Source organism: Bos indicus x Bos taurus, chromosome 1 (genome assembly GCF_003369695.1).
Source record: "Bos indicus x Bos taurus breed Angus x Brahman F1 hybrid chromosome 1, Bos_hybrid_MaternalHap_v2.0, whole genome shotgun sequence".
NCBI classification, from domain to species: domain Eukaryota; kingdom Metazoa; phylum Chordata; class Mammalia; order Artiodactyla; family Bovidae; genus Bos; species Bos indicus x Bos taurus.
The window spans coordinates 142,165,985-142,193,942 of record NC_040076.1 but is presented as its reverse complement, the minus strand read 5'-3'; the positions used below and the strand labels follow the sequence as shown (position 1 = coordinate 142,193,942).

General features: G+C 49.3%; 1 protein-coding gene across 3 annotated transcripts in view; it reads right to left on the bottom strand.

Annotated features, from left to right (window-relative positions):
- SLC37A1 (solute carrier family 37 member 1) overlaps positions 1–27,958 on the bottom strand; it is a 102,531-nt gene that overhangs the window by 50,478 nt on the left and 24,095 nt on the right. The window contains exons 1-3 of one of the 3 annotated variants that reach the window (XM_027546885.1): positions 25,850–26,091; positions 20,763–20,951; positions 9,470–9,551 (exon numbers count right to left, since the gene is read on the bottom strand). In XM_027546885.1, coding sequence (XP_027402686.1) covers positions 9,470–9,551; positions 20,763–20,818 — 138 coding nt within the window. In that variant the 5' untranslated portion in view covers positions 20,819–20,951; positions 25,850–26,091. Of the gene's footprint in view, positions 1–9,469; positions 9,552–20,762; positions 20,952–25,111; positions 25,345–25,849; positions 26,092–27,958 lie in introns of those variants that run through there. The other 2 variants (XM_027546898.1, XM_027546892.1) reach the window with 2 other exon arrangements.

The window sequence follows — 27,958 nt, the reverse complement described above, 5'->3', positions numbered from 1 at the left end:
TTAGGGAGGAGCATGCATGTTCGAAAAGGGCCATATGGCAGCCCGGGCCATCGTGGTATGGGGACCTGAAACTGGCGACTTGTTCCTTGAAACACAAGGAGTGGCAGACAGGACTGCATGCATCTGCCAGGCAGCCTGGGGGTCACACAGTGTCCCTCCCCAGACGGCCCCCGGCTCCCACTTCTTTCCTGCTGTGGGCTTTCTGGGGTTTTCGCTACACGTGGCTCAGATGAACCAATCAGTCTGGTATGAGTGAGGGTAGAAGGGAGGTGTCCTCAAGGCCAGGGAGATGGCCCTCAGGGGGAGCAGAGGCCTGAAGGGGCCAGGCCTGGGCGGATGTCAGGAAGGGGGCCCCGGCAGGGGCGTCTACCCTGGGGTCAAGACACACAGCAGCAGGACTGCAGTGGACTGGACCCCAGTCTGCCAGGTGGGGGCAGCCAGGAGGCCTGTCCACCACCTGCGCTTTGTGGACACCCTGTCTCTTCAGAAGGGAGTCACCAAAGAGGCTGATGTCCTTTAAGAGGCCACCTGGCCAGGGCCGTGGTTAGCCAGAGCGGACACCTCCTGATTTTACAAGGACACACACCTCTGAGACCTGGCCTGGCACACAGGACCCAGTGACTCTGGTCACATGGCTTTGTCGTCATCACTGGGCTGTCTTGCTATAATATAAACATGGCCCTAAAACTAGCCAAGGTTCTGCTTTCCAAACTCAAGGTAACACTCAGCAAAGAGCTTTTCTTAGCTGAGCTCATCCGCCCGGTCGTGGGGTGGGGCACCACCACCTTGGTATCCTCGGGCCCCCTAGGGCCACTTGAGAAACTGAGGGCGTGACTGTGAACTCAGGACAGGGCCTGGGGAACCTGCAGCCCTGCCCCTCTCCGTGAAGCTGGATTTCAGCACCTCCCCACCCACCTGATGCAAGCATCTCCTGTCTTTGCCCTCAGGAGCTGGGTGTGTTTGCCCACCTTCCCCTGATGCTTCTCTCGGAAGCCATCAGGGCCAGGCCCAGAGGTACCACTGATGCTGTCTATTCACCCTTCACTGAAGGAGCCCCAGGCAGGATGCGAGGACCCTGTAGGCTGTGTATTGGGGGTGGGGCACGGAAACCTGTGAGCAAGGCTGATGTGGGGTTCCTAACACCTGCGTCTCACAGAAGTCTGCGAAGAGGACCATTGTAGATGCCGCTCCCACAGCAGGTCCACACCCTCTTTCACCATCCACAGGGGATGGAAAGGATTAGAAAGCACCCGTTTTTGTTTCATCAACAAGCAGGAGAGGGTTCCTGTTTTGGTTTGCTGTTGCTGGTCAGGGGCACAGCCTCTGAGCCAGGATCTGGGTGCCGCTGTTCCGGCTTCCAGCCTCGGCCGAGTCACGGGAGGTGAGCTCCCACCGTCCGTTATGGAGCCAGCACAGTGCAGCCCACCCCAGCGCTGCTGTAAAGGTGAGCAGGTGGAGGTGTGTGTGGAGAGCTCCTCCTGGGGTGCTCAGTCCTCAGAAGCACTCAGAAACTGGCTAAGCTGTGAGTTTGGGGTCCAGCCACACTGAGGCACCCTGACGCCTCCAGCTGCCCCTCCTCTCATTCAGCCCCTTTCTCCCCCCGCTCTTTCACGTGAGAAATGCAATCTCCACCCCATCCCATGGAAAGGCTGCAGCAAAAGCAATAAAAGATTGAAGATTACTTGAGTATAATGAGTTCTGAGGATATTCCTGAAACTTGGTGTTTGCAGGAAGATAAGGACTAATAAAACTAAGATTATCTTAGTTTGTAAAAACAAAACAAACTCACCAGGTGAACTGATTCTTATCATATTATAAAATCATTTTGGGGGGGGTAGCTAGCCTTCTGTTTTCATAAAGGCAGTCTCCTTTGCAAATTTTTTACACATGAAATTAATCAAAACACAGCAGGCAGTTATTAAAAGTCGATCAATCAGAAGACAATGTGGCAGCTGAGAAATAAGAGTTGTGAGACGCCAAGGGAGGAGGAGCAGAATGGAACGTTCTTGGTACTCGGGGCTCATGACGGTTTAATAAATGTCTGTGTGATACACAATGGAATGGGAACAGTGAAATAAACCACAAAACAAAATGAACTGCCACAGTGATTGGCAGGTGGGGGTTGGGGAGCAAGAGAAGACAGGTTATCAGCATGACGGAAGGAGGCTGAGAACAGCCATGACATCACGCAGCACTGTGTGTGGGGGAGGGGCAGGGACAAGCATGGGTGCGCACGCACTTGCCCATCAGCCACTTAGGCATAATTGTCTTTTATATAAATGTACATTAATGAAGACCCTATGCTCTAAACTCTGAACCTGAGCAACTACACCCTGAGAAACTCTATTTGCTCATTCATTCCAAAAACATGGGTTTGCTCTTGGGTTTTCTGGCCAAGGCCTCCTCGAAGCTGCTCTTTCTAATGGAGGAGATAACCCAGGGGGAATCAGGAAGGGGTCCAGAAGATGCTGACAGGTGACAATGGGGTGGGGGGGCAGGAATCAAGCCGGGGACTCGGGCCTCATCAGGAGGATGGGGTTGTGTCAGCTTCATTCCACCTTTGGATCACACGTGGAGTTTAGTATGTGCATGTACATAGATGCACACATGTGCACATACAAGTGTGTACATCATCTATACCAAGTGCATATGTTTAGACAACTTTCTAGAGCTCGTTAGGTTGTGTGGGGCCATTTATTCTAACTAGTCCTTCACGCTCCTTTTATAAAGCTCTGGGTTAAGAGAACTCTTGGCAGCAATATGCGAAAACAGTTCTAGAGGAAAAGTAAAAGTTCTGGTACCCGCTGTGCTCTGAGTAGTGGTGTCCCACCAAATTCATATGTCGAAACCTAACCCCTGACGTGATAGTGTTAGGACAGGAGGACTGGAGGAGGTGATTAGGTCATGAGGGTAGAGCCCTCATAAATGGGGTTATAGATAGTGAAGTCCTTCAGTCATGTCCAACTCTCTGCGACCCCATGGACTGTAGCCTACCAGGCTCCTCTGTCCATAGGATTTTCCAGGCAATAGTACTGAAGTGGATTGCCATTTCCTTCTCCAGGGGATCTTTCCAACCCAGGGATCGAACCCTGGTCTCCCACATTGTAGACAGATGCTTTACTGTTAGAGCCACCAGGAAAGTCCATAAACGGGGTTCAGTTCAGTTCAGTCGCTCAGTCATGTCTGACTCTTTGTGACCCCATGAATTGCAGCATGCCAGGCCTCCCTGTCCATCACCAGCTCCCAGAGTTCACTCAAACTCACGTCCATTGAGTTGGTGATGCCATCCAGCCATCTCATCCTCTGTCATCCCCTTCTCCTGCTGCCCCCAATCCCTCCCAGCATCAGGGTCTTTTCCAATGAGTCAACTCTTCGCATGATGTGGCCAAAGTATTGGAGTTTCAGCTTTAGCATCAGTCCTTCCAAAGAACACCCAGGACTGATTTCCTTTAGAATGGATTGGTTTGATCTCCTTGCAGTCCAAGGGACTCTCAAGAGTCTTCTCCAACACCACAGTTCAAAAGCATCAATTCTTTGGCACTCAGCTTTCTTCATAGTCCAACTCTCACATCCATACATGACCACTGGAAAAACCATAGCCTTGACTAGATGGACCTTTGTTGGCAAAGTAATGTTTCTGCTTTTGAATATGCTATCTAGATTGGTCATAACTTTCCTTCCAATGAGTAAGCATCTTTTAATTTCATGGCTGCAATCACCATCTGCGGTGATTTTGGAGCCCCCCAAAATAAAGTCAACCACTGTTTCCACTGTTTCCCCATCTATTTCCCACGAAGTGATGTGACCAGATGCCATGATCTTCGTTTTCTGAATGTTGAGCTTTAAGCCAACTTTTTCACTCTCCTCTTTCACTTTCATCAAGAGGCTCTTTAGTTCTTCTTCACTTTCTGTCATAGGGTGGTGTCATCTGCATATCTGAGGTTATTGATATTTCTCATGGCAATCTTGATTCCAGTTTGTGCTTCTTCCAGCCCAGTGTTTCTCATGATGTACTCTGCATAGAAGTTAAATAAGCAGGGTGACAATATACAGCCTTGACGTACTCCTTTTCCTACTTGGAACCAGTCTGTTGTTCCATGTCCAGTTCTAACTGTTGCTTCCTGACCTGCATACAAATTTCTCAAGAGGCAGGTCAGGTGGTCTGGTATTCCCATCTCTTTCATAATTTCCACAGTTTATTGTGATCCACACAGTCAAAGGCTTTGGTATAGTCAGTAAAGCAGAAATAGATGTTTTTTTGGAACTCTCTTCCTTTCTCAATGATCCAGTGGATGTTGGCGATTTGATCTCTGGTTCCTCTGCCTTTTCAAAAACCAGCTTGAACATCTGGAAGTTCACGGTTCATGTATTGCTGAAGCCTGGCTTGCAGAATTTTGAGCATTACTTTACTAGAATGTGAGATGAGTGCAATTGTGCGGTAGTTTGAGCATTCTTTGGAATTGCCTTTCTTTGGGATTGGAATGAAAACTGACCTTTTCCAGTCCTGTGGCCACTGCTAAGTGCCCTTTTAAAGGGACCCGCATGCTACTCTAGCATGGAAACATATACATTACCTTATGTAAAGTAGACAACCAGTGGGAATTTGCTGTATGACTCATGGAGCTCAAACCAGTGCTCTGTGACAACCTGGAGAGGTGGGATATTGGAGGTGGAGGGAGGTTCAAGAGGGAGGGAACATCTCTGATTCATGTTGATACAGGCAGAAACCAACAAAATATTGTAAAGCAGTTATCTTTCAAGTATAAATAAATAAGATTAAAAAAAAAAAAAGGACCCCAGAGAGCTCCTCAACCTTCTAGCATATGAAGACACGAGGTGGCTGTCTGCAGGCTGGAAGAAACTGATGATGCTGCCACCATGACTGGGGAAGTCCAGACTCCAGGATCATGAGCAAGAACGTCTGCTGTTTACAGCCATCCAGTCCGTGGGGTTTTGTTACAGCGCCAAGAGTGGACAAGATAGCGCTCAGAGCAGGGGGAAGAGGCAAACGGGCCCCACTTACGGCAGCGCCTGCTGGTGGTCAGCTCGTCTGTGCCACAGGCGCCCATGAAGACACACACCTGCGTATGCGGACACACGCCCACTTACACCGGTGTTCAGAAATACACCGGGAGGCCTTGGGGTCACTGTCTATTTTTTAATGGGATCATTCTACATGGACTTACGTACACTTTCACTCTTTTTACTCAAAAATACCTCCGAGGAATTTTTCTGCATCAACTGATTTTGCTCTAATTAATTTTTATGTTGTTGTACATATCAGAATATGAATTTACTATAATTTATTCAAACTTTCACCTGCTGATTAAGTTCACATAATAGCCAGGGTTTTTCCTCTCCCCTTTTCCCTTTTTTTTAATTGCCAATAAGGCTACAATAAAGATGCAATAAGATGTTTATGCGGATATTCCTAAGTGCTTTTATTTTTATGGACAAAGTTCCCAGAAGCAGGAACTGAAGGACAAGCATTTTTAATGTCAACAGGTGTTACCCAGACACTTCCCAAAAGGTTGTAAACCCTTCGCATCTAGCAAGGGCTGTCACTGTCTTATATGCTTTGCCCATTAGTGGGTATAAAGTGGCACACTGTTACTTGAACTTGCACTTACAGATATCAGCAAGCTTGCACACAGTCAGTGCAGCTCGTGAAATTCGGATCCCTTGCCCGTGAACTGCCTCTTCAGCGCCTCCGCCCATCGTTGCTCTGGGTTTCCCCACTTTACACCCCTAAAATGGACATGATCTTGTTCTTGGATTTGTACTTTTCATTCTTCACATTTAAATCTTTAATTCATCCATTTGTTTTATATTACAGAGGTTCAATATTATGAAGCTTCCAGATGAATCACCGCTTATTAGACGAGTTACCCTTTTCCCATCACCTGTCGCCATTCGACTGTGCTTCTACAGTATTTCCTATGCTATTCTACTGACCTCCTTGTTTGCTTTCATGCAATACCATAATCATTTGATTATAGGGGCTTAAAAATGTTATCTTTTTCACAATTTGGTAATTAATTCTTGGACATTCTTTTCATACTGGAGTGGGCTGCTGTGCCTCCTCCAGGGGATCCTCTCACCCCAGGGCTCGAACCCGAGTCTCTTACATCTCCTGCACTGGCAGGCAGGTTTTTTACCACTAGTGCCCCCTGGGAAGTCTATATAAACTCTAAGCTTATTTAATTCAATTAACAAAGACACTCCTGAGATTTTCATTGGAGTTGCATCCTATTTCAATACAAATACTTAGGAAGAGTGGAACTTTCCAGATAGCAAGTTTCCCTCCAAAGCCAAGGTGAGCACTTCCAGTCCCTCAGGCTTTGTTTTCTGTCCGCCTATGGACTTCAGAGCTTTCTTCTCCTGGTCCCTTGTGTGCAGAGAGAGCTGAACATTCACACTCAGATCGGTCTCCGCCCCCCGCAGAACCTGGATCCCAGCAGCTTTCCGGAGAACCCCCTGCTTTCAGGCTTTTGTTCTGGCCCAGCCCAGAGCAGGGGGCGGCAGGGAAGAGTCCCTCACCGAGTGTCCCTCCAGCCTCTAGGTAGGAGGCGGGGCTAGATCTAGAGCAGCTGAAAAGAGAACAAGGTTGTAACCCCACCTCCTCCCAGACCTGTTTTCATCTTTATCACTTATTTTTCCTTTTTGCTATCTACTAAAATCAGAGAAAATGACAGATATTAGCAGCAAGTATAAACAAAGCAGCCTCATGCTGACATGACATGTCAGGTCACTATAAATGGCATGAAAGAATGTGAATCGCTATGTAGGTCACCACCCCTGGTGATCAATTCTAGGGAAGCAAATATATTTTTATTTATTCATAATGTTTTAATAAATATGGGTGAGAGATAATTCAAACTGTCCCGTGGGTCAACAGGAATATACATAAGATGAGCTAAATCAGGCATGTGAAAGCCTTGTAAGGCATTACAAAGGAAGGTATCACATGTAGTGGGACATGTCATCCATCTCAGAAGGCCAAGAAGCCCCTGGGTTCTGATGAGGCTAATCCACAACCAGGCACATTGAAGGCGCTGAGTCAGACCATATGTGTGCTGAGGAAAATCTAGGGGTGATGCTGTGAATGTACTTAGGTACTTAAACCTACCCTAGAGGCCCTGAAACCCTGAATGTTCATTGGAAGGACTGAGGCTGAAAGTGAAGCTCCAATATTTTGGCCACCTGATAGGAAGAACTGACGCTTTGGAAAAGACCCTGATGCTGGGAAAGATTGAGGGCAGGAGGAGAAGGGGGCAACAGAAGATGAAATGGTTGGATGGCATCACCCACTCAATGGACATGAGCTTGAGCAAGCTCTGGGAGATGGTGAAGGACAGGGAAGCCTGGCGTGCTACAGTCCACGGGGTCACAAAAAGTCAGGCAAAACTGAGCAACTGGACAACAGAGACCCTGAGCCAGTGAGGTTAAGGGCAGGGATCCTGAAGTCATGGAATTCACCTGGCATGGTCCCAGCCTTCATGGAGGAATTAGGCTCCAGAGTCTCAATTTCCTCAAAGGGATGCTCTCAGGACAACTGTGATGATGATATTAAACAAAGGACTCGTGCGCCTGGTCAGGCTCGGGGCTCAGCCACAGTTACTGTGATTGATGAAAACTCAGCTAAGCTGCTCACAAGACTGCCTCATCATTAAGCCCCAAGCCCCCATCAGGGAAGCCAGGAGGGTGGCCCTGGCTACAAGGGGATGCGAGTAACCATCAGAAGGAGACCCTCTGGTGTCCAGCCCACCTGTGGGATGCTGCTGCTAAGTCACTTCAGTCGTGTCTGACTCTGTGCGACCCCATAGACGGCAGCCCACCAGGCTCCCCCGTCCCTGGGATTCTCCAGGCAAGAACACTGGAGTGGGTTGCCATCTCCTCCTCCAAAGCATGAAAGTGAAAAGTGAAAGGAAGTCACTCAGTCATGTCCGACTCTTTGTGACCCCACGGACTGCAGCCTACCAGGGTCCTCCGTCCATGGGATTTGCCAGGCAAGAGTACTGGAGTGGGGTGCCACCCCAGTCCAAACACAGGCCCTTCACTCATCAGACTGCTGCTGCAGGGTGACAGCTGCCCTCCACCTATCACGTCGGGTACTGGCCCCAGGATCCAAACCCAGCCTTTTAGGTTGGATCCTGAACCTCAGGAAAGCTCCAGACCTCTCTAGCTCCTTCAGTTCCACAGCACTCACTAAGACCCCTTCAACCGTCTCTCCCATTTTCATAACTTGCCTTTCTTGAGTCATATGTTTATTTCCCTAACCAGGAAGACAGGAAGGAGTTGTATTTAAGTTTCCAGGGGCAGTTGGTCCTTGGTACTGGTTTTAAAGATGCTGGTAGAGTGGATAAAGGCCCACCATCTCTTGCCCTGTCCCTTTCTCTCTTTTGAAAACCACATTTTAAGGTCTGCAAATATTTCCATAGTTATTAAAACTTGGCATATCAAAAAAAGGGAGACTATTAAAAGTGACTTGAAGGGCTGGGGAAATTCCTGCTTACTAGAGCTCAAGGAGGAACTGCAGAATCCTTGGGGTGAATGGACTATGTTTCACATCCAGTGGGAATTGCTAGAGTGCAGGGAGCACAGAATTGTCCAGAGAAGCATCAGCCTTGGCGCTGCTACTGGCCTGCAGACCACAAAGGCAGCTGTCCAGCACTCGGGCCCCTGGGGGAGCAGAGGATGCAGGACCACAAAGGTCAGAGGAATTACAGTCCTGGACCAGCGCCCCGCCAGCAAGGAGAAAGTGGGGGTGGGGAAGCTAGTGGGTTGTGGGGCAGAGAGGGGCAGTTGAGCTGTAAATGAGCTCTCTCTGGCCCTGGATGAGTTCCTCGTCCTTCTATAATAAAGAGTCAAAAGTCATTCAAGCCTGCTGACAGTCTGCAGGCAAAATGATGTCATTCCGATTCCTGCTTTTCCCCCAAGTTATAATTGGCTATTATGTAGGAATGTCTACTTTAATCTCCTTTTCTTCAAGTCGAGTTAAATGCCTGCTTAATAACTCCTGCCCACCCATCATTCACACAGAAATCCAGTGTTCTAAGAATAATGAAGAAGCAGAACCATTGTCAGACTTAGAATGAAAACCTAATGACTGCGGAAGCAATTTGGGGAGCAATTTTAGGTCAGATATATTTAGAGAGAAAATTCATATAAGACAGAATAGATATTTAACTAAGATCTAGAATTCTGGAATGGTCAATGAATATAACGGAAAATATACTACCACTGAAATTATAAATCCTGAAACCAGTTTAGAGATTTTAGATTCAGGAGAAAGAGAAACCAAAAAGCAGAGCAGCAAAATAGCTTGCTTCTCAAACAATCCATTTTCTCCATTTATCTCACGACTCTCCCTCACACTCCCCTCCCCCACAAGTGGCTCTTAAAGTAACTTGTTCCTTATAGAGATTACAGGCAGGAAATGAACCGAGTGCTTTGAATGATTTCTTACCTTAACTATGCTGATAGGCTTTCGAGATAAGTGAAAACTTGCATACAGCAAAAATGTCAAAATAAAAATGAAGGCTCTGTACCTGAAACACAAAACAGTGGCAGGGATGACATAAAATAATATCAGATGCCAGATGAGACAGCAATCCCACTCCTGGGCACGTGCCCAGGCAAAAGTAGCATTCACAAAGGCCCATGCTCCCCTGCGTTCACAGCAGCGCCATTCACAAAAACCATGGCATGGAAACAACCTACACATCCATCGACAGATGAATGGATAAAGAAGGTGCGGTGTGTGTGTGACACACACACACACACACACACACACACACACACACACGCACAGTGGAGTATTACTCAACCATTAAAAAGAAGGAAATAATGCCATTTGCAGCAACACAGACGGACCCAGAGATATCATACAAAGCAAAAGAGGTCAGAAAGAGGAAGACAAATACTCATAACATCACTTATACATGGAATCTGACACAAATGAGCTCATCTACAAAATGCAGACAGACTCACAGAGAGGACAGAGCTGGGGTTGCCATGGCAGTAACCACAAGGGGGAGAGACAGAGTGGGGGTTTAGGATTACCAGACACAGACTATCACATACAGAATGGATAAACAACAACGTCCCACCGTATAGCACAGGGAACTATACTCAATATCCCATGATAAATCAGAATGGATAAGAACATGAAAATGAACATAAATATGTATATCACTTTGCTGGACAGCAGAAATTAAATGCAACATTGTAAGTCAACTATACTTCAACAACATAATAAAAAATGCATTAAGAATACATTGCAACTGTATTCTTAAATTTCCTTATGCTGTATGCTATTGATTCAGTCCTATATCAAAGATGAATCCTATATATCATATCACTACAATAGAATATTTAAAACATGTGCCATTTTTACTTTGTAAATTGAAATTAAACATCCACGGGAAAAACTAATCAAAGAGGAATCTAGGACCCAGATGTACACATGTGCTTAAAAAGTAGACAAAAAAAAAAGATTATTTAATTTGTAACAAAATTAACTGCAAGTGACTTACAAGCCTGCTATCCTGGGCATTTAAGATCATATTTATTTTTTTTACTTTTTAGCTCCTCTGCAACTTTTTAGAAGGACACAAGAAATAAAGAAATATAAATATTTCACTGACCTCAGTGAGAACAACTCAGTGATGCCAACAAGCTATGAATAAGGTCAATGACATAAAAACTATTGGCCGAGAGCCCTGGTTTACGAGAAAAGCAGTTTGAGAGGAAGTGCTGAGCTGTATGGAGCGACAGACAAGATGCTCTAGCAAGAAGATGAAAGTTTATTCTAGTCTGAACGTTTGAACCATGCTATAGAAAAACAACCCTTCAGGGAAGAAAACAGGTCAGGAGGAAAACGTCCTTGGCAAGAGATGACAAGGGGCTGCAGCCAGGAAGGCAGGCCCTCTGCGTCTTGAGGCCCAGCTCCCAACCCTGAAGAATCCATTCTGTTCTGTTCTGGAAATGCCAATGATCTTCAAACTGTGTGCAGGCTTCACTTGGTCATTAACCAAGGTGAAGGCAGAGGCCACAGAACCCAGAGGGGGCCCCTCTCTCTTTCTCTGCAGGGGAGCCACAACCCCAGGAGGGCGGCTCATTCTAAGGCCCTCGATATGGAAGGACCCTTGGGAGAAATGGGTGGCAGAGGAAGAGATGGTTGGATAGCATCACCGACTCAATGGACATGAATCCGAGTAAACCCTGGGAGACTGGCATGCTGTAGTCCATGGGGTCTCAAAGAGTCAGACATGACTTAGCTACTGAACAACAACTTCCTCCTATCTCTACCCACGTTTCCAGTGTTGTGATTTAGTTCTCAAGGTCAGCTTCCTTCACTAACATAAAGACTCCTAGGGGTATCTGCCTCTCTGCCCACCAGAAAAGTAAGTAAGTGAAGTTGCTCAGTCATGTCTGAGACTTCTCGACCCCATGGACTGTAGCATGCCAGGCTCCTCTGTCCATGGGATTCTCCAGGCAAGAATACTGGGGTGGGTTGCCATGTCCTTCTCCAGGGGATTTTCCTGACCCAGGGATCAAACCTGGGTCTCCTGCTTTGCAGGCAGACACTTTACCATCTGAACCACCAGGGAAGCCCTGACTCCAGAAAAGGTATGAGTTGAATATTTCCAGATTAAAAAAAAAGTCATATTTCAGATGGGGGGAAAAAGACTTGGTAGTACAATAGGACTCAAAACTTCATCCTCTGGAACACCTGTGCTCAGTGAGTACGCACCACACCGACTTTGCCAGCTACTCAATAAACACTTGTAAAATAAATGCCCCCAGGCTCTATTCCTCAGCAAGGAAATGCTTGCTGATGAAGTTCCTAGGCTTCTTTGCTCTTCAAGTCCCTATCAATGAGCAGATAGGAAAAATGTGCAACTATAACAAAATGACTGTGTCATCTACCTCAAAGAATACAGACTGCAAGTTCAGTGGATTGGTGACCCAAATCCAGCCTTTGTCCTTATATTTCTGAAAGTTGTCATCCTGGTAGGAGTGGGGGGGGGGCCCTCATTTCTTTGCTGGTATCTCTCCATGATCCCACCCACTGCTCCTCTGTGCTAACTTAGGAAGGTTCTGGACCACTAGAACTTTCAACACTTGACTCTCCAACCCACAGCTAGATCCACTGGTCACTCAGATGACCACTTGCTAGGGCTGGTGTAGTCTAGGGGCGACCTCGGTCAGCCCCTATTTGAATGCAGAGTTCCCTTTTCTCACCTCCACAAGGAGTAAGAAAACGTTCTCAGACTGAGTCACCTCCAGCCCCTCCAGAACCAGAGTGTGAGAGAAAGATCTGGAGCCCTCAGGGATGCTATATAGCACCGGCTTACAGGTGTGCTACCCACCAGGAGAATCTCATAATCACCTAGCCCAGAAGGATGTGGAGTGAGCGGCTCTACTTAAATGGGCCTTGGGCTCATGTTTGCCACACTCTACCCAGAACTTTCCACTTATAAACATTCTAGTTTTATTAAGAATGTTTAAAATATAAATATTAATATTAAAATATATTTAATATATTAAATAGAATAAATAAACCCAGAAACAGAGAGTTTGTCTTGTGTCCAGGTCTAAAGAGCCCTGGGGGCCTAATACACCTGCATTCATATTTAGGCTGTCTCAGCTATACAGGTTACTGAAAACTAGCCAGTCATCCCGGGCCCCTGCTTCCTTCTCCAGGGCCCCTGCCTCCTTCTCTGGGGCCTCTGCCTCCTTCCCTGGGACCCCTTTCTCCTTCCTGGGACCCCTGCTTCCTTCTCCAGGGCCCCTGCCTCCTTCTCTGGGGCCTCTGCCTCCTTCCCTGGGACCCCTTTCTCCTTCCCAGGACCCCTGCCTCCTTTTCCTGGGCCCCTGCCTCCTTCTCTGGGTCCCCTGCCTCCTTCTCTAGGGCCCCTGCCTCCTTCTCCTGGGCCCCTGCTTCCTTCTCTAGAGCCGCTGCCTCCTTCTCTGGGACCCCTATCTCCTTCTCCTGGGGCCCTGTCTCCTTCTCTAGGGCCCCTGCCTCCTTCTCTAGAGTCCCTGCCTCTTTGTTGGGGCCTCTGCTTCCTTCTCTCATGAGTGGTTCTGCAAGTGAAGCTCACTTGCACAGAGCCTGCAGGGTGGATGGAAGTCCCAGGACTGCCCCATGCATGGTGATGTGGACCGGAGCACAGTCATCGGGGACTACAGAGTGGAGAACTTGCCTCTGGATGTTTTCAGTTCAGCTTTGTGTGGAAGTGAAACACCCTAATGAATCAGCCCCTCTGGGAAGAGTACAAGCCGTGCCTGCCATGCTAAGTCGCTTCAGTCATATCTGACTTTGCAACTCCATGAACTGTAGCCTGACAGGCTTCTCTGTCCATGGGATTCTCCAGGCAACAATACAGGAGTGGGTTGCCATGCCCTCCCCCAGGGGGTCTTCCTGACCCAGGGATTGAACCTGAGTCTCTAATGTCTCCTGCATTAGCAGATGGGTTCTTTACCACTAGCGCCACCTGGGAAGCCCCAAGAGTACCAGAAAGTGAAAGTGAGAGTCCCTCAGTTGTGTCTGACCCTTTGGGACCCCATGGATTGTAGTCTGTCAGGCTCCTCTGTCTGTGGAATTCTCCAGGCAAGAATACTGGAGTTGGTAGCAGTTCCCTCTTCCAGGGGATCTTCCCAACCCAGGGATCCCAGGTCTCCCGCATTGCAGGCAGTTTCTTTACCACCTGAGGTGGCCCAATATTGTCTAGGAAGATCAGGGGATGCTTGTAAGCCCAGCTGATAGCACTGGCTCTTAGGAGGCCCATCAGATTCTACCACTTGCTCTGTGACCTTAGCAGCGTACTCAGAGGCAACCCGCCCTGCAGAGTCAGGGCAAAGGTCAACTTACACTGCACACCAGGCATTTCCTAGAGACGGAATAAGTGTCTCCGGAAGAGGAACCTCTATCGTTTATTTAGAAACCATCAGGTCAACTCTATTCCCTCTGTTTCCAAGTCTATCCTTTCTCCCTCTTTCCGCATCTTCTTACGTAGAACCCTGGGGAGATGGGAAAGGCCGGCCACTAGAGGTTGAGTTTCCCCTTCCAGAAGGTCTGAACATGGCCCCACTGATCACTTTTAAATCACAGCAGCCACGCTGTGGGGTTGGTACCTTCCTAGTGGCCATGGCAACACCCTTGTCCTGGAAGGCAAGCAGACTTCTCACTTCTGGGGGTTATCCTGGATTATGGGGATGAAAGGCCTAAATAGCCCTCTGGAAGTTCTTTCCCATTTTGTAATTCTATCCTCACCTACTTTCTTCCTTTGTCATTTATGAAGTAAGGATTTTGGATAATATTTGTTTTATCCATCTTGCAGTGGATTTAATGCTGTTTCCCCAAAACTGAAAGTGAAAGTTGCTCAGTCGTGTCTGATTCTTTGTGACTCCCCAAACTGATGTCCATTATAAATCTTAGAATGTGACCTTATTTTGGAAATCAGGTCTTGCAGAGGTAATTAGCTGAGGTCATACTCAACTCCTATAAAGAAAGTTGAGCGCTGAAGAATTGATGCTTATGAACTGTGGTGTTGGAGAAGACTCTTGAGAGTCCTTTGGACTGCAAGAAGATCCAAACAGTCAGTCCTAAAGGAAATCAGTCCTGAATATTCATTGGAAGGACTGATGCTGACGCTGAAGCTCCAATACTTTGGCTACCTGATGTGAAGAACCGACTCACTGGAAAAGATGCTGATGCTGGGAAGATTGAAGGCGGGAGGAGAACAGGATGGCAGAGGATGAGATGGTTGGATGGCATCACCGACATGATGGACATGAGTTTGAGTAGGCTCTGGGAGTTGGTGATGGACAGGGAAGCCTGGCGTGCTGCAGTCCATGGGGTCACAAAGTCAGACACCACTGAGCAACTGGACTGAACTGAATACTCAACTCCAGGTGGTGCTAGTGGTAAGAACCCTCTGGCCAAAGCAGGAGACCTAAGAGATGCAGGTTCAGGCCCAGGGTGGGGAAGACCCTCTGAAGGAGGAAATGGCAACCCACTCCAGTATTCTTGCCTGGGAAATCCCATTGACAGAGGAGCCTGGCCAGCCATGGTCCATGGGGTCATAAAGAGACATGACTGAAGCACCTTAGCATGCATATGGCGTCATATAACTCACATATGATGTCAAATCCACTGAGATCCTAAGTCCAGCTATGGGACTTCATAGAAGGCCATGGGGAGACAGAGATAGACAGGGAGGAAAGGTCACGTGGCAATGAGGGCAGAGCAGGACAGATACTGCCATGAACAGCCAGCAGCCACCAGAAATGGGAAGAGGTGAGAAAGTGTTCTTCCCTCAAGCCTTCTGTGAAAGCACAGCCCTGTGACACATGGATCTCAGACTCCTCCTTCCAGATCTATGAGAAATTAATTTCTATTATCTTAAGCCACCCAGCTTGTGGACTTGTTACAGCACCCCCAGGAAACTAATATAATCCAATACTTTGATTCCTGTTTTGTGTTACATTTAGGCTTGTGAATATTAAGCAAATACAATTAAAAGTGAATAATTTGATCCTTAACTTCATTGGTGTTCCACTTACTTTCTGTAGTTATGTCTGACAACAGGTAGCATTCTTTGTATCTAGCAATACTATAAGACTAGCATTTGGGTTCGGAGAAGGCAATGGCACCCCACTCCAGTACTCTTGCCTGGAAAATCCCATGGGCGGAGGAGTCTGGTAGGCTGCAGTCTATGGGGTCGCTAAGAGTCGGACATGACTGAGTGACTTCACTTTTACTTTTCACTTTCATGCATTGGAGAAGGACATGGCAACCCACTCCAGTGTTCTTGCCTGGAGAATCCAGGGACAGGGGAGCCTGGTGGGCTGCCCTGTATGGGATCGCACAGAGTCTGACACGACTGACGAGACTTAGCAGCAGCAGCAGCAGCATTTGGGTTAAGCTCGAGTTTCTAGCCATGAAAGCCTCTCCCAGCAATGCTCCTTCGAAGCATCCTCAGAAATGTCCTAGATGCTGCCTGCATTCCCAGATAAATGGAAGCCTGCTCCCAGTTCAGAGACTCAGGGGAGAATACAGCTTCCTTCCTTGAGTGTTATTTATCTAGGTAATAGGCAAATAAGAAGTTAAAAAAAAATGCTTTAGATGAGAATACCTGAACAGTAATGACCTGGCACAGAAATGAGTGAGAAGACATCTTACTTTAGGAACAAGGAAACCATGCATATCGTGACAGGAGTCCCTCCAGAGCACCCTAAAGGGGGCCATGACGTCAGTGATGTTAAGTACTGACCACCTGGTTTGGGGGCTCTCTGCCTCATTGCCCGTCAGAGAAGATACCATTTTCTCTCTAGTAATTAATAACCAATTTGTGGGAAAACACTCTGAGGTTAGGTAGCTAACCCAGTTGTTTACCCAACTTTCTCCCAATTTTGTGTGTCTACTGATGCTCCTTACCTAATCCAAGCATTCCTGATGGTTTCAAAAGGTGACATTCCAGCTTGGACACTCCTGCTCTGTACTCAGTGGCTGGCATCCCATTGTGGGAAAGAGCTTTCCCTCCTCCCATTTATGCTTATTCAGTTATAGGAGCATGGACTTGTTTCTGTCAATGGGCTATAATTCATTACTAGTATTGTTTATTTAAAATATTATCCCAGGGACTTCCCTGGTGGTCCAGTGGTTAAGAATCTACCTGCCAATGCAGGGAATATGGGTTCAATCTCTGGTCTGGGAACTAAGATCCCACATGTCACCGCGCAACTCAACCCACTCACCGCAACTACGGAAGCCTGTGTGCTCCGGAGCCCCGAGACAAGAAGAGCAGCTGCAGCAGTGAGAAGCCTGTGAACCACGACTAGAAAGCAACCCCACCCACTACAACCAGAGAAAGGCTGCCTGCAGCCACGGAGAGCCGGTGGGTTGCAAAGAAGACCCAGCACAGCCAAAAAAAAAATCTCATCTCATATTTGGCCAGTGAGAGCCACTTCATTTTTAAGCACTGTCTTATTTTTTGACACCAGATATTCCTGGCTCATCTCACTTTCCCTGCCCAGTGATGACACCATCCCAGTCTCCAAGGATGCCTGCCTGGCTCCTTCAACAGGAAACGGTACACAGAAACCAAGATCGAGCACCAGGGGTGCTCACTGCTGCTGGGATGCTGCTGTTTCCAGGGCCTATCTCCAGCCAAGAGAAGGCATTTTACACACCTGCACCCACAACACATACACACACAGCACACACACACATCACACACACATACACACATACACACACATCACATACATCACACACACATACACACACATACACACATCACACACACATCACATCACACACACATCACATCACACACACATCACATCACACACACATCACATCACACACACATACACACACAGCATACACACACACATCACACACATCACACACACATCACACACATCACACACACCACACACATCACACACACACACTTCTCTGCTTACCTGCTCTCCAGTTTTCCTTGATATCTTTCATTTCAACCCAGCACCACACGATTCATCCAGTCCCCTCAGCCCCACCAATATCTGTAACTCCATTACCGTTAGGGAGAAGCTGTCTCCTTTCTGTGTTATATCTGAGAACAATGCGTAATTTGAATCTAACCATGAGGAAACAACAGACACATTGAAAAGAAGAAAGTCTATAAAATAAATGGCTTGTACTCTCCAAAAATGACAAGCTTACAGGAGACAAAGAAAGGCCAAGATATGGTTCCAAATGAAAGGAAACTAAACACACAGGATGAGTAAATGCCGAGTGTGCCCACACACTAGATCCTGGCCCAGGGGAAAATCTATAAAAGAAAAAGAAAAATCTATAGAAAGACTTCAAAAGTCTATAGAAAAGTCTATAAAAGACATTATTGGGCATTTGAACATGGACTGTGGATTAGATAATAGCATTACACCCACGTTAAACTTCCTGATCTTGATCTTTGTGTGCAGTTATATGTGCTATGCTTAGTTGCTAAGTTGTGTCTGACTCTTTGCAACCCCATGGACTATAGCCCACCAGGCTCCTCTGTCCATGGGGATTCTCCAGGCAAGAATACTGGGTTGCCATGCCCTCCTCCAAGGGATCTTTATAACCCAGGGATAGAACCCAGCTCTCCCCCATTGAGGGCGGATTTTTTACCATCTGAGCTACCAGGGAAGCAGTTACATGAGAATATCTTATTTACAGGAAATACATACTAATGTATTTAGAAATAAAAGGGTATAATGTCTGCAACTTGCTGTCAAATGGTTCATGAAAAAGTGTGTGTGAGTGTGTGTGTGTACATACATCTGCACACACACACAGATGAGAGAAGGTGAAGGGAGAAGCAAATGAGGATGAACGTTAAGAATCTGCCATTGAGCCTGGCCCCACAGCTGGACTGTGCTGGTGGCTCAGTAGTAAAGAAATCCTCCTGCAATGCAGGCAATTCAACAGGAGATGTGGGTTTGATCTATGGGTTGGGAAGCTCCCCTGGAAAAGTGCATGGCAACCTGCTTCAGTATTCTTGCCTGGAGAATCCCATGGACAGAGGAGCCTGATGGGCTATAGTCCATGGGGTCACAAAAGAATCAGACACGACTTAGCACATGGCAGAGCTAGACCAGACACACCTCACCATTTGCTCTGCCCTAGGCTCACTCTACTTGAGATTCAAAGTCCCAGGACAGAGAGGCTGGTTCGCCCACCTTAGGCCCGCTCCTGCCTCCTGCTGGACGTGGGCTACAGCAGAAGGTCAGTGGGACGGAGCCTCAGGGGTCTCTACTGGCTTCTGTAAGGGGACAGAAGATCCTGAGACTCCCCTGCTGGTCACAGCTGCATGCAAGGGAGGGAAGTCAGCCCCCCAAAGATCAGAGTGCTGCTAAAAATATATATTAATAAATGTCCTTGGCAGGAATGTTGACACTGATTCTCTCACAGCCAAGGAAGCTGAGGTCTAGAAAGGTTAAATAACCTTTCAAGGTCAAAGAGCAAGTCTGAGGTAGAGATGGAACAGAAATGAAGACAAATACGCCATCTCTGTGCTACTCAAAGAATGGTCTGTGGACCCACAGTATCACATCACCTGGGAAATGGAGGTTCTCAGGTGCCACCCCAAGTCTGCTGAGTCAGGATCTGCATTTTAACAAGTTTTGAATGATTCCCATGCACATTACAGTGTAAGAAGCAATGCTCTATCTCTAAGGGTTTAACCTAAAAAAAAAAGGCGGGGGCGGGGGGTGGATTTGTGATTATAGGAGTTCTATGTAAATTCTTATCATTTCCTCCTGTGAGTTTGAAAAATTGTATCCAAATAAAGTTACAAAAGAAAACAAAAATAAATACCCGCTAAAAAAAGGTAAGTGTTGAACTACTTCTGTCTAGACTAGTGCTAGATGGGAAATGAATCGACAAGTGAACTATTCCAGGAAGAGCCAGATGTCTGAAGTCACTTCTGAGACCCCATGGGCACACCAGCCACCAGCCTGGGCCAGAGAAGCTGCAAAGGATGTGTAGGCGGCACATGGCTGGGAGATGGAGCTTAAGGGACCCAGAACACACGCTGTGGCATAAACATTACTGTGAGCAGAAGGTGTTTGAGTTTCTGAAATCTCTCATCTGCCTCAAAACAGAGCCTCCAAAACAACTCAACTGTCATCAATCCTCCCTGCGAGCAACTAGGAGAGACTGAGTCTTAGTACCAGAGGCGGGAAGCACCCACCTCACACCCAAATAAGACTCTGTCCAACTGTATCCTGGCCCCCTGCCAGTCTCCCAAGGGCCCGTTTACCTTTCCAAAAAGTCATTTGCTTTCCCAAACATGCCCTCCTCCTTCTCTTCCCCTACTAAGGTGGTATATACACCCCAAATTCTAAGGCCCCCAGGAGTCACCTTTTTCTGTGAACTCCCACACATATGTGGCTAAATCTGTCTTCTCTCTTGTGCATCTGTCTTTCGTCGATTTAATTCACATGCCCCCAGTCATTCAACCTAACAGGGTAGAGGGAAAACACTTCTCTTCCTGACAGAGATCAGCAGGAGAGAGTGTGGCTTAGAGACGAGACAGCCCAGCTCTAGACTCCGCCCTCACCTTCAGCCTCCTCCAAGGAGTGTGTGTGGGATTCATAAGTCTCCTAGGAGAAGGACTCTCAGAGAGCACACAGGGTGCTCTCGGAACAGAAAGGGGTGTTTTGGTCTGTGTTTAACTTGTTCAGATTTCATTTTCTCTTCCAAAGTCCCAGCTCAGCGAGGCCACTCGTAGAGTTCAGAGTTAATATACTTATTTCACCCACAGCCATTTACTCATCCTGCTGCTGCTGCTGCTAAGTCGGTTCAGTTGTGTCCAACTCTGTGCGACCCCATAGATGGCAGCCCACCAGGCTCCCCCGTCCCTGGGATTCTCCAGGCAGGAATACTGGAGTGGGTTGCCATTTCCTTCTCCAGTGCATGAAAATGAAGTCGCTCAGTCGTGTCCGACCCTTAGCGACCCCATGGACTGCAGCCTACTCATCCTACCAAGATGATATTCAGTGGACTAGAAACCACTGAGAACCCCAGAGGTTTTCAGTCTGTCTGTCCCTGCAGAAGCAAGGGTGGACAGCTCAGCAGCGTTCCTGGTCACCACTTCCACCACGGATAAACCACTCAAGAGTTATGGGGAGGGCGGGCATCCACATGTGTCTTATCAGGAAACTGGGGGTGGGGGGCCTGCTGGCTGCAGGGTGGCACGGTGCCCCCGACTTACCACTGATCCCTGGAGAATGAGATGATGAAGCGAATGCCAGGGGGAAGCTGGGCCATTGACGCCTCCCTGGATGTGGAGCTTCGGTCATAAAATAAGATGCTTCATAAATAGGTTCTTAATCCCAGGAAGCGAGTAAGGATGCTCGTGGGGACTCGCCTCCTCTCTTTCCTCCAGGAGAGGCTCAGCTGTCTACAAGGAGAAGGAGGGGTGGAAAGGTCAGGCGTTGTCTGAGGCCCTGGCGGAAGTAACTACACGCAGTGTGGTCACCCAGCCCAGAGCAGAGCCAGACGCAACAGGGCGCTCCCACCATAACAGCCACCTGGTGGGGGTGGAGTGTGTGCCCTGTGGGGGCAGCTTATTCAACCATCACTGAAAGGAACTTCACATGATGTTCTGAGGGTGCAATGAAGAGAGAACGGCTGAATTTATCTCCATCCGGAAGGTATCCAGAGATCAACCGCTCACTCTTCACCACCACACTCCACAGAGCTGACGTTCATACTCACAGGAGACCAGCAGGAGCCCAGAGGTCACACCAGGTGCTCAGTCACCAGAGGGCCACCAACCAGCCGGTCCTGATTCCCCCGCTGGGGGCCAGGCCACGTCTGAGCTACAGTAACAGAGAGGAACGTAGGCCTGGACCAGGTGGTGGGTCATCAAGCCCATCATTTGACTGTGGCTTTGCAATGGAGTTTAAATACATGTAATGCCATGGGGATGAACACCTCGAATCAGCCTCCTCATTTCTCACTCCTGTGGTCACTGCAGGGGCCTTGGAAAATGGCCCCTTTCTGAGCAAGACAGGAAGAAAGCGGCAGGGAGGCCTGGCCGCCCATTCCAAAGCCAACCTCAACACGTGTGCTGTCTTCCAGTTTTTCTCCTATGTTCACTGGGTGAGGAGGAATCTTGGGGACCCATGCATTTATCACAGAGCACATCACGCCCTCGGGAGCACGTACGGTTCCATCTTAGTGCTTATGGAAAAGTCACAGGTTATATGGTGTTTTTAAAGAAGGCTACTTTTGATGGAACACTGATTTTGATTTAAAGCTTAGAAATGTATTCAATGTCTTTAAACAACTTCCTTGAGATAACAGACAAGTAACAGCCAACAGTTCTAAGTTAGAGGATCTAAAATGGGCCTCAGGATCCCCATGTCCACGCCTGCCTTCCCTCTAGGGTGAGCTTTCAAAATGCACCTTGGCAAGCCATCACACAGCTATGAAATTAAAAGATTCTTGCTCCTTAGAAGAAAAGCTATGACAAACCTAGACAGCATATTAGAAAGCAGAGATATCACTTTGCCAACACAGGTATGTGTAGGCAAAGCTACAGTTTTTTTCAGTAGTCACGTACGAATGTGAGAGTTGGACCACAAAGAAGGTTGAGTGCTGAGGAACTGATGCTTTCAGTGCTGAAGAAGACTCTTGAGAGACACTTGGACTGCAAGGAGATCAAACCAGTTAATCCTGAAGGAAATCAGTCCTGAATATTCATTGGAAGGACTGATGCTGAAGCTGAAGCTCCAGTACTTTGGCCACCTGATGGGAAGAGCCAACTTGTTGGAAAAGACCCTGATGCTGGGAAAGATAGAGGGCAGGAAAAGGGGGTGACAGAGGACGAGATGATTGGATGGCATCACCAACTCAATGGACATGAGTTTGAGCAAACTCAGGGAGATAGTGAAGGACAAGGAAGTCTGGTGTGCTGCAGTCCATGGGGTTGCAAAGAGTCAGACATGACTGCTGCGATGCTGAACAACAGCAAGCTGTCATACCTGTCCCCTGACCCCATCTCCTCTCAGAGAGGCAACGAGGCCCCTCCTTCTGCTTCAGCCAGGAGAACTACACCTTTGCTCCTCCCAGCTCATCATCCTGCCTGGAGTGCCACCTGCCCTCATGGCTGGCCCTGCACTGGGTAATCCCAGGCATGTCACAAACTTCCTGCTCCCTCACTTGCCCCAGCTAAAAACAGAGATGGTAGCATCTACATTTTTGGGTTGCTATTACAAATGAGATGTGCGATCTGTGGACAGCCCTGAGCACAGAGCCTGGTGTGGAGGAGATGCCCAGTCAGGAGGAGCTGGTTCTGTTCTCAGGAGACATCACGAGAGGCATCAAGGGACTGCAGGCGACCACCCAGCCCCCATTCCCTGGTCTAGCACAGAGCCAGCGCCCAGGAGACGTGTGGAATCAAGCTCCACAAGCGTTTCAACACTGTTGTTGCTCATATCTCTAGATTTTAAAAAGATTTTATTAAAATTCTGCTCAAAATGAGTGGGCTCCTACTTGGACCTAAACATACTTTGAGAAGGGGCTTCTCAGGTGGGGCTAGAGGTGAAGAACTCGCCTGCCAATGCAGGAGACATAAGAGACCAGGCCTCCATCCCTGGGTTGGAAAGATCCCCTGGAGAAGGGCATGGCAACCCACTCCAGTATTCTTGCCTGGAGAATCCCATGGACAGAGAAGCCGGGTGGGCTATGGTCCATAGGATTGCAAAGAGTTGGACACAACTGAAGTACCGCACCCATACGTTGAGAAACAATTTTTGGGTGCTGACTTTAAAGTAAAGGATTTGGTCTGAATTTTACAGCACCCGGGAATGGATGGTCAGAAGCAAATGTCCTCCTCTGTCCAGACACTGCTTCTCTAGGTACAGCTTATCTGGAAGTATCCAACTGCATCTACTACACCTACTAAGGGACTGCCCTGGTGGCTCAGAGGCAAAGAATCTGCCTGCAGTGCAGGAGACTCGGGTTCAATCCTTGGGTTGGGAAGATCCCCTGAAGGAGGAAATGGCAACTCACTCCAGTATTCTTGCCTGGAGAATCCCATAGACAGAGGAGCTGAGCGGGCTACAGTCCAAAGGGTTGCAAAGAGTCACATATGACTGAGCGACTAAGCACACACGAACACACCAACTCATCAGTCAACCTCAATTCAAGGCTGGTAAAACTTGGAACTTTAAAACAAAATCCAGAAGACATTGGAAAAATCAGCAGGAAAAAAAAATCTTGATTTCCTTTGAAAACTACGGTTCTTCCTCCTCCTATAAAATGGGGTAACTCCAGTGCTATAAATTCTCACCGTTGGTGCAGTTAAGATGTGTAAACACAGTGATTTTACACGTTAGACGTTAAGAGCTCGATTTAATTAGGCCCTTTCCTCCAAAGTCTGACCAGTGACCACTGACCATTCCAGCGAGGGCTGGTCAAGAGCTCCGAGGACAGGGCTGACAACTCTGTGCTCTCCTGCCAGCCCCCGGCTGGCCCAGAGGCTGGCCCGCGGCGCTGGACACCTGGGGCAAATTCAGGTTGGTCCAGTTTCCCTCAGTCCCCTCCCCCACCTCACTTCCTCTGGGCAGATCCCCTGCAAAGAGAGAACAGCAGAACTGGAGCTGATCACTTGGTTTCAGCCTTGTTTTTGACACATAACCCAAGTACATAAAAAGAACATGCACTTTTAAAAAAATGGCTCTTAATAGACACCTGGAACTCACAGCACCACAGGAGGGAAAAGTGTAAGAATATCCAGTTTCAAAGATAACAACTTCAGAAGCACCCCACAGCAGCATCTCTGTTACAATCCACAAAGCACATTTTTATACCCATCATGCGAAAGAGCCCAACTTAGTCTATAAACTGTAAAACTATGAAATGGAATGACCTGAAGGCAACATGAATTCTGGAGCTCCACCTTTGGCCTCACCACTTGCGGAAGAGTCCTGTGTACTCACTGGAGGTGAAAAAGAGACTCAAAGGCAAGCAATGAAGAGAATAACACAGAAAGGGTCTTCCCACAACTGAAGCTCTGTTGTCAGTAGTCAAAGCAATCCCATGCATACCTTAAATAATCTACCTAAAGGCAAAGCTTTTAAGCTGGGTCTTATTTTAAGGCAAACAAGTTTTCATACATTTTTCTTTTATGAGGGAGAGAAAGGTAATGAGTGAGGGAAACTTGCTTTCCAGAGAACACATTTTCTATGGTCTGTGCCTTAGGCAATATTAAAGATTAATGACAAAAGCCAGTATCTCTTTCCTGGGCTTCAATACAAATGCGAACCCTCCATCTCGATTGCTTTCTCCCACCAACAAGCAGCACCCCAGGTGGTGTGCACAACACAGAACCTGCAAAGGCGCTTGCAAAACCCTGTGGTAAGACTCTGGGGGTCTCCAGTCCTGGGTTCTCAGGGTTGATTTTAAAAGGCCTTAAAGAAAGAGCGATGGGGAAATTTAATCTAGTTACCAACTCAGACATCCTCAGACGATTGAAATTCAAGGGCAGGTGGGCACTGTCCAGGCAGGCAGCTCAGGGAGAGGAAAGGAAAGACGGGCTAGAGAATTTCAAACCTGACGGTGGGGCGTGGGGCCTCCAGCACTGGGGTCGCAGTCCCGGGTCGCCAGGTCACCGGGATCAGCAGGGTGGCTGCGGAGGCTGGGACGGCAGGAGGGTGGGGGCAGGAGGAAAAATAAGCCAGACTGTGGTTGCCCCGAGGCCGGGTGACTTTCCGGGGCTCTGAGTCCTGTAAATCACTCCCGGAGGCTCCGGGCTCTGGGGACCAGCCGCTCAGAGACAAACAACCCGAAGGCCCCGGGTGCGGGCGGCGGCTCCTCCCCGCGGTCGGTCCCGGAGGAGGACAGGCGGGCACGCCCCCGTCTCCGCCGCGCGACGGCCCCGCGCCCTACTCCCCGCGCGACCCCCGGCATAGCTGTCACCGCGGCCCAGCGGCCCGGGAAGGGCCCGGGAGGACGGCTGTGCTCGCCCGCGCCCGGAGCTCCGATGGGCGGGTGCCGGCCCAGCACCGGCTCCGCGCCTCCGCTCCCGGGTCCCGGGGCGCCCGGGTGATCCCGTAGACCCACCCCCGCCCGGCTGCATCCGCCCCCCTGGGCCTGGGGGGCGCCCGGCCCCGGACCAGCACAAAGACGCGCGCCCGGCGCAGGGACCCCGGCTCCCCGCGCGTCGCCAGCGCTGGCAGGTGTCGCTCGGCCCCGGCGCCCTGGTTCCCAGGCCCGGCCGGCGCGGGCGGTGGGCAGGGGTCCGCGCATCGCAAACCCTCTCCCCGCCCCGTCCGGGTCCCCACGCCTCACCTGCGCCCCCAGGCCCGCGCCCCGCCGCCCGGCCCCGCAGCCGCGGGCGCTTCCTGTCGCGACTTCCTGGGGCGGCGCGGAGGCCCCGGCGGCCCTTTCACTTTCAGCGATCGCGGGGCGCCAGCTCGGGCCCCTCCCCTCCGGCTCATCCTCCTCCCGTCCTCCCCCGGCCCCGGAGCCGCCCGGGGGCCCTGACAGCCTGGGGACGGCGGGCGGGGCGCCCCCACGCGGAGCCCGGGGCATCGCCGCGCAGGAGTCCTCCCCGCGGCCCCAGGTCCCGGCGGCACCTGCCTGCGCGCGCCCGGGCTTGAGTTCCCACTGATCGAAGAGGCGTTCCCCAAGGACGCTTAGTCCTCAAGGCAGGTCCTACCCAGAGCGCGGCTTCCGAGAAAGGATGGCACTAAAGGGGCAGCCTTGCCGCTGCCACCTGCCCCCAACATTATTCCTATTGCCTCCTTTCAGGGGTCAGACTTAGACTGACGTTGTATTAAATGAAAATGGGGCCCATGATAGCTGTGTTGACCCATTTTTGATCACACCTGTGTAAGTGTGACACGCGGCTCACCTCACCTGCTCTCAGTCACCTGCTCTAGACCAACCTCCCCTCTCCTAATCCCGACCCTTGGCACCGCCCCCTCCCCTCCAGAGCCTGATTATTCTCCTCGGGACCGCAGAGCACCCAGGGTGGACACATGGCATCCAAACCCAGCCCAGGTGCCTGCTCCCAGGAAAGCAGCTCCTGGGAAGGACCCCATGAGACAGAAAAGAAACTCCAGGAAGAAGTGTCCATAGGATTAAAGCAACGCTTGAAGCTAAAACAAATTCAACGCCTGGCTGTAAATGCCCAAGAGGTCTGTAGGAGACAGAGGGCCCTGTGGCCTCTGGGCAGGCACCCACCTGGGTCTCGGGGGCCCTGCTGTGCCTGGGGAACACCGTGCCATTCTTTCCCGCTGGCTGAACTGGGTGTCAAATACCCCACCTCTGTTGGCTTTTGAGACACCTCCTCCATTTGGGAAGGAGAACTGCCACTTCACTGAAGCCAGAGGTCGAGCCACAGGTGAGCTGCTGCTCACCCTGCAAGGGAGGCGGCCCGTCTCCTGATTTCTGTCTCCCCTTGGTAAGGTCTCTTTTTCCCCAGACCTCCTCTCTCAGACAGTTCTCCTCCCTTCCCTAACTCTCCATTCCTGCAGATTCAAGCCTGCCCAGCCTGGCTTCCCTGTCCCTCCAAGTCACCCTGCACTCTCACCTGCCCAGGGCTCTGCTCAGGGCTCCTCAGGCTCCCAGCCTCCAAGCAAGCCCTCCCTCCCCAAATCCACTTCTCCAGCACCTCAAACTGCCCTCCCAAAGCAGACTGGACCTTGGCGTTCCTGAGGAAAACCTTTCAAGACCCCTGCCTTTGGATCAGAAATGAGCCCCAGTCCTTACTAGCTAGAAAGCAAGACCCAAACCCACTCATGACTTCAGGACCAAAGCTCAGACCATTCTCTAGTTTCCAAGACTTTCTCACTTGGCAGGTTGCTATTTCTGCCCTGGGCCTCCAGGCCAGCCTTTTCTAGTGAGCTCAAACTTCAAGACCTAGGTCAAGTATTTGTCAGTTTACTGCTTTCCCAGGGCGCTACGGGAACCTCTGGGTCCTGACTTATCTATCACAATGAACTAGTACTGGTTATTTCTAAACCTGTCTCCTAGCCCCTAGCCTGGGACCAAGGGATTCTCAGGGTCCTGCCCAACTCAGAAGGCCTCATCCATGTTTGCCAACAGCATGAAAAGATGCGGGAGAACTCAGCGCAGGGAGCCCCCCCGTTTCTACACCATTTCTCACCTAGAAAGAGATGATCCTTGTGTGGCACACCAGGGAAAACCAGAGGAACCTGAGCTGGTCTGCGTCATATTTGCCAAAAATATTCATCTATCAATTTTGCTGTTGTTGTTTTAGTTACTCAGTCGTGTCTAACTCTTGTGACTCCGTGGACCTCTGCCCATGGAATTTCCCAGGCAAAAATACGGGAGCTGGTTGCCATTTTCTTCTCTGGGGGCATCTTCCAAACCCAGGGATCGAACCTACAACTCCTGCTTCTCCTGCACTGGCAGGCAGATTCTTACCACTGA